General features: G+C 23.8%; 1 protein-coding gene across 2 annotated transcripts; it reads left to right on the top strand.

The window, feature by feature from the left end:
• The first annotated feature begins 3,006 nt into the window (after positions 1–3,006).
• LOC126895997 (ataxin-10) lies at positions 3,007–6,692 on the top strand. Of its 2 annotated transcripts, none has more exons than XM_050668383.1 (6): positions 3,007–3,481; positions 3,575–3,739; positions 4,242–4,537; positions 4,954–5,132; positions 6,194–6,358; positions 6,451–6,575. In XM_050668383.1, exons 1-5 carry the CDS (start codon positions 3,174–3,176, stop codon positions 6,314–6,316), a joined length of 1,071 nt encoding a protein of 356 aa, XP_050524340.1. In that variant the 5' UTR covers positions 3,007–3,173; the 3' UTR covers positions 6,317–6,358; positions 6,451–6,575. The 2 variants fall into 2 exon arrangements, with proteins under 2 accessions (XP_050524340.1, XP_050524339.1); XM_050668382.1 differs by having other exon boundaries at positions 3,009–3,481; positions 6,194–6,257; positions 6,451–6,692.
• Positions 6,693–7,022: the final 330 nt, after the last annotated feature.

Here is a 7,022-nt window from a genome sequence, read left to right as displayed (position 1 = left end):
TTTTATTATATAATTATGGCGTTCGGGCCTTTTGATCATAATAAAGAGTTAAACAAACTGATGCAAATCAAGACGAAAGTACGCCTGATTGGAGCTGATATATTTTTGAGTTACAAACATACATACATACATACATACAGGTAAAACTAATATAAGCGTGTTAAAAAAAATAAATATAGTTTAAAAAACTAGAAAAACACGCTTTTAAAGCACATCGAACTAAAAAGTTAAAAATAATTTTTAAAATAATTATGAACAAAAAATACTAGTATTATTGTGATAAAAGCGTCGGGCGCTCAATATACGAAAAATATGACACAAAGCATCCACGCTTTTATCACAATAATACTAGTATTTTTTGTTCATAATTATTTTAAACTTTTTAGATCGATGTGCTTTAAAAGCGTGTTTTTTTAGTTTTTTAAACTATATTTATTTTTTACTTTTTAGTTTCATGTTATGATAGTAGTTACTATCAATATCATGGTTGTTACGGGTAACGGGAAATCAGGGTTTGATTCCGGGGAGGGAGTCTGAGAAACGGCTACCACATCCAAGGAAAGCAGCAGGCGCGTAAATTACTCACTCCCGGAACGTGGAGGTAGTGACGAAAAATGACGATACGAAAATCATCCCTCGTAATCGGAATGAATACTTTATATCTCTTAATTAAAATAAAGCGTATTAATAAATAAATTTTAATAGTAATTAGAATATATACAGGTGTTCAGTAAGTTAGGAAACAGTTAAATTGTTACAAACAATGAGTACAATAGAAATTCGTTTCCTTATTTACTGAACACTCTATTTATATACAAGTAAAGCGACTTAAGTACGTAAACGTATCATGTACTAGGTATAACCGTATTTTGTGGGCGGGCGGGTCGGACTAACGTTATACCTGAGGTATAAACGGTGGTAGGAATATACAGGGTGTTCAGTAAGTCAGGAAACGGGTTTCTATTGTTCTCATTGTTTGTAACAATGAGAACCTATTTCTTTCAACGATACGCCAAAAGATCACAAATCTTATCTAATCGAAGACATTACCCTCAAAAATTAAAAAAAGTTCCCTCGTTCCCCGTAAATGGGGAAAATTCCCCCAAATATTACAATTATAAAAATCAGTAATTTTCGACATTTTTTCAATTTTTAGCTTCGATGCGAAATTAAGAAGGTATTAATTTTACTATGATGTGTTTTTTTTATATTTTTATTTTGTGTTTATGAATCACAGCTGTCGCTGGAATTTTTTTTACTTAAAACTACCATAACTTTCAAAAATAACCAAGTCAATATAATTGTATTTTTTTATAGATGCATGATGTCTTAACTTATCATTTGATACATTTTTTTTACAAATTTGACCTTTTATCTGCCCACAGGAAGGGGATTAAAAATGACAACTTTTTCACAAAAATTTAACTTTTGAACGTGTTTCGGAAATACTGACTCTTTTATATATACCTTAAATTAAAGCTTATGTAATATACTTTATTATGGAAAAAAAATTTCGGACTTTATTTTGTCTTAACGGTGAAAATGGCTACCATATGCAATTTTTGTGTTAAAATTCTTGATTTTATATTCTACATTTTTAAATTTAAAATACTATAACTTTCTAAAAAATGTATGGTCAATACAATTTTTTTATGAGAAATAATATTTATATATTTTTTTCATTTGATATATTTTTTTTTTAAATCGGACCATCTCCCTTAATACGAGGTTCAAAACTTAAAAGTGATTATAAAAAGTAGAACTTTTTCGATTTATTTATTACAGTTATTTATTAAGTTAAAACGTTAAACTAACTTACGCGTTACTGCCTAGCATTGAAAAAAAGTAAAACTTACATAAAATGACTATGTGCAAAAAAACTTGTATAATAAAATTTAAACACAGATGTTTAATTTTTTTACTAGATTATGACCAGTCATAATCCCTTTGGTAAATTAACCCAATTTTGAACGATCAGTTTATATGGTGCCAATTAATATAAATATTGTATTTGAAATCAATGGTTCCTATGAATTTTTAATGGACTTTTTATTCTGAAATTCAAATTTAATGTTCATAGTGGACAAATGTTATGTAAGTAATATAATCGAGTTACATGTGCAGTATATTTTCCAAAACTAAGAGTTTTACAAATTTGTATACATCAAACTATTCGTTTAAAATAAAAATAAACAAAAAAAATTAAATCTTTATTGATATTAATTACTATAACTCATTTACATGTGTATTGAAAAGATAGATTATTTTTGAGATATAGATGTTTTTGTAAAATATCCCAAAAGTTGCCGTAAATTCTGATCACTATAGTTCGTTCTAAGTTGGAGCACTCTGTTTTGCCAAATGCATTGTATCCATAGGCGAGCAATTCATTAGCACGTTTATACTAGTTTCATCTGTATAAAGGTCACATATACAGGGTGTTCAGTAAGTTTGTTTATTGTTTGTAACAATGAGAACAATAGATACCCGTTTCCTGACTTACTGAACACCCTGTATATATAAACTAATTGAAATGTTTATTGTGATATATAAACATTTAAAGGTTCAAATGTTTAATATACATGTATAATACATAAGGGATTACAAATACAGGTAGCTAATTGGTTTTTTATGACGATATTCGCAGGCATAAAGCCTTTATTATCCATGGTAGTAAAACACATTGTTGTGAGTTTATAAAAACACTAACTGCCAATATAGAAATTATATCTAATAATAGTCATAATTGACAATAAACACTCCGTCACTGTGTTATAAAAAACTAAAAAGTGAAAAATAAATATAGTTCAAAAAAACTAAAAAAACACGCTTTTAAAGCACATCGAACTAAAAAGTCAAAAATAATTTTTAGTTCAATGTGCTTTAAAAGCGTGTTTTTTTAGTTTTTTTAAACTATATTTTTTATCTGCGGATATACCTATTATGGTATATGGTGTTAAACATACACTTATCAATTATATTTCTGTTATCATATAACGTAGCTCAATTTAAATAGTTACTTGTGTGGAAGAAAATTCTAATTATTTTATAAATTAATAAAATAATAATTTCAAAAAATGGTTTATGAAAATATAAATAATTATTAAATATAATCCAGAGCTTTATTGAGTTGATTTATAATAAGTATAAATATTTTGTATAACAGATAAAATATGTGGAGTGAATTTAATAATCGAATATTTTCTCTTGCTTGTAAAACATCAATAGTTACAGATGATGATAAAAATTATATTACCGATACTTTTCGTTGGCTGAGAAACAATTCTTCTGATTCAAATGATATCAATAAACAAAATTTATTGGATAATGGATTAATTAAAATATGTTTATGGTACTTCGAAGATTATTTTAGAGAAGATAATCTAAGTCGTTCTATAATCTTACAATTTTTATCTAATTTTTCTATGAATAATAAGAACGTTCAAGAACAAATCTTCAAAGGATTTCATAAAAAAATAAGGTGAAATGAGCCGCGAATAAATATATATTCTTTAATATTAAATTTATTAATTTATAATTCTAAAAAAAAAATTAAAAAATACAATGTATTTAGGGTTACTTTCTTAAGTTCCAATGATGCAAAATTACTTAATACTAGTATAATGATACTGTATACTTTGAGTATAAATAATAATGAACTAAGAGTTCAAGTACTACAAGATGATGAATTAATTAAAGAAGTATTTAAAAAATGGGAAAAAGCGGAATTAGAATATTGGTGAGTAAAAAAAATATTGTGATTTTATTTGAAATTTGGGGAAAGAATTCAAATTTTTTTCCTTCTATCAGGGAGGTTCAAAAGCTAAATATATTAGGAATATAAAAAAATTGTTTTTGCCGACTGATTATTATTTTTTAAATATGTTAACATTTTTAATAATTACTTTAGGTATCATCTTCAAATATTGAAAATTTACCTACTATACCTAAAAAATAAACTTATACAAATTTATGATTTATATCTCAAAAATAATAAAATAAAAAGGTGCCAAATGAAAATTTAAAAGTGTGACTTATACAAAAAAATACCTTTCTACATAGATTACAGAACTACATTATAAGACATTTATTTATTGTAATCTTAAATTTTTTTCTATAAATTGTAGTCAATAAACCTGTGTAATTTAAAACACATCAATATTTATTAAACTAAACAGAAATTAACTCGGCAAATCATATTTAATCATTATGTATTATGTTTATTTTGATTTTTTTTTCAGCAAAATATTTTTAGATTCAATTTTTTCAAATTCAAAAGATTTTTTTATTATTTATAAGAATATTTGTAGCCAAACTCAGTCCGATTTACTTGAAATATTATGTATTTGGCTTGAACATTATGAGGAAGAAGTGTCAATTGATGTAATAGATACAATAGGAAAAAAATTATTTATGGAAATAACATATTTTGATGAGGTGAAAAATTCAGTACTAAATATATTAGCAAAGTCTTCTTCAATTAGTAAATTTAAAAGCAAATTTGATAATGATCCACAATTTTTGAAAAAAATTATAGGTAAATTTATTTAATGTTATGAACTTATTTATGAACAGCTATTTTTGTAAATTTATTTATTTGTAATATATTTTTATTAATTTATATATTATTATTAATTATAATAATTTTTAATTATTATTTATTTATTTAATTAATTAATAATTTTTATTATTTATATATTATTATTAATATATTTTTATGTTATTACCATCATATGTTGTCATACATATTTTGTATGTACATGTTACCTTAATTTTTTAATAAGACTTGAAACATAAAAAATTGTGTACCCAGAAAGATTTTTAAAATGGACTTATCTGCTTCTTACACCAAGCACTTTAAGTAAAAAAAAGAATTACAAAACTAACTATTAGTGAATTTTTATATTTAGCTGACTATATATTTAAAAAGTTTAAACAATATATTTCTTATAGATTTACTTAAGTATGTACATGAAAGAAGTAAAAATAATAATGAATTCAGTGAAGTAAAAAATTTGTCGACATTATTTTCTGGTTCTGAAATAATCTCTCATAGTAGATTTTGTTTTAAATCTGATATTATTAGATTAATTTCTAATATTTGTCACAATAATTTAGATAATCAAAATATGGTAAGTAATTATTTTTTAGTTTAGAATAATTCTTGATATGTATAATAAATATTATAGTAGTAATACAAATTATTGAAGGAATTTATTTTTATGTTATAAATTTGTTTTTATTTTTTCTATTTTACTATTAAAACTTATCTCATTAATACTGTAATATACCAAAAATATACTTTTAGATTAATACATCAAATTATAATAGTAATTTATTAATATTTATAAAATTTTAGTAATTTCAAGTACATCAATGATGAATAGATATCTGCATTTATTTTTTTTTAACTCTAAACATTCTACAAAGTGTTTGTTTAACTATGACTCACACAATAACTCTAAAAATATAAAACATTATTTTTATTTTCAGAAGTTAATAGTACTTCATGTTTTATAATTTCCAACAAATAATTTATTCCTAAAACTTCCTTTAATCCCTTAACATTTATTTTTTAAATAGAAATAGATTTGTTTGTCCAGCTTAAAAATAGAAGTATGACATAACTAAAAAAATTATTGGTTATTAACAACTTTTGAACCAGTATTAAAAGATATTAATATTCAAGACATATCTTAATTTTTAGCTCATGTAATATTCCTTATTTTAAAAAAATTAATTTGACTTCAAGGTGATACTATAATTATAAATTTTTTATTTTTTATTTCAATTGTATGTTACTATAACTTTTTCGAAATTGTTGAAATCAACACAAATATTTTTTTTGGAAATACTAAATAATAGTTATATATATATATATAATGGCTTTTTTGCTTTATGTATTATTATTATATTACTAAAGATTTGATTAACATTATAGTTAATTATTTTTAATGAGACTTACAGGATAATTTATTTATCATTAAACACTTAATTACATGCAAATTAAATACAATTTTGAAAAAAAAAAAATTTTAAAGTTATGTATATTTCATGATTTATCAACTATTAGTTAAATTTTAACATTATTCCTTATAACTTATAGGGGTGTCAACTTTATTTTATTAAATGGCAACAAATTAATGTATGTGCATAATAATTAAAATCATCATAACATTAATGTGTTTTTTAGATACGTACAGAGCATGTCATACCAATATTGTTAGAATGCTGTTCATTTGATGCAAAAAACCCATGTAAGTTAAAACTATTATTTGTTCTGTTTAAATTTATTTGTGATATAGAGTTAAATTGAGTGCTTCAAATTAATCTATCATATCAAAGTTATAATTAAAAAGTATGTAATATATTATATTTTGAAAGTATATAAGTTATATTATTTAATTGATATAAAATAAGCTATTTCATATACAAAACTTTGTTTTCCAGTAATGCGAGAATGGAGTATAGTGGCTTTGAGAAACATTCTAAATGGTAATTTAAATAATCAGACTTTTGTTGCTAATATTGATGCAATTGGTCCAATTGATCAAAATTCTAAAATTGCATTCTAACACAATTTAAAATATTTTATATCAAATTTTGTAAATATAATGTTATTAAATTTTGTATTTTATACTTCTTTAAATATTTATATTTTAAGATAAAAATAAAAATGTTTTTTTAATAAATAATTATTATTTTGTTCTAATTACTTCTTCTTCTTCTTCTTCTTCCTCACCTTAATCCCAACTACTTGGGGTCGGCCACCCTTATCCCAAACTTCCACTTGACACAATCTCCCACATCATCTATGCTCACATCAGCTGTCCTCATACGCATTCAATAGCATCCCTCCACCTCTTTTTTGGTCATCCTCTACCTCTTCTTCCTTCAACATTCATTTCAATAACTGTTCTTACAGCTTCCGGTTCTTCTCTCCTCATAACATGATAAACCATCTACGTCTATTTTCTCTCATCTTATCTACGATTGACGCTACAACTATACTCCCACTTATA

This window comes from Daktulosphaira vitifoliae, unplaced genomic scaffold (genome assembly GCF_025091365.1).
Source record: "Daktulosphaira vitifoliae isolate Bord-2020 unplaced genomic scaffold, ASM2509136v1 Scaffold_1, whole genome shotgun sequence".
Taxonomy (NCBI): domain Eukaryota; kingdom Metazoa; phylum Arthropoda; class Insecta; order Hemiptera; family Phylloxeridae; genus Daktulosphaira; species Daktulosphaira vitifoliae.
The sequence above is the reverse complement of the archived record's forward strand: the minus strand, read 5'-3'. Positions and strand labels throughout refer to the sequence as shown.

What these genes read in the sequence shown, in the direction of transcription:
- LOC126895997 (XM_050668382.1), top strand. Translation starts at nt 3,174, where the DNA reads ATGTGGAGTGAATTTAATAATCGAATATTTTCTCTTGCTTGTAAAACA. An exon ending in GGATTTCATAAAAAAATAAG is followed by an intron (nt 3,482 to 3,574) that starts GTGAAATGAGCC and finishes CAATGTATTTAG; the next exon opens with GGTTACTTTCTTAAGTTCCA. An exon ending in AAAGCGGAATTAGAATATTG is followed by an intron (nt 3,740 to 4,241) that starts GTGAGTAAAAAA and finishes TTTTTTTTTCAG; the next exon opens with CAAAATATTTTTAGATTCAA.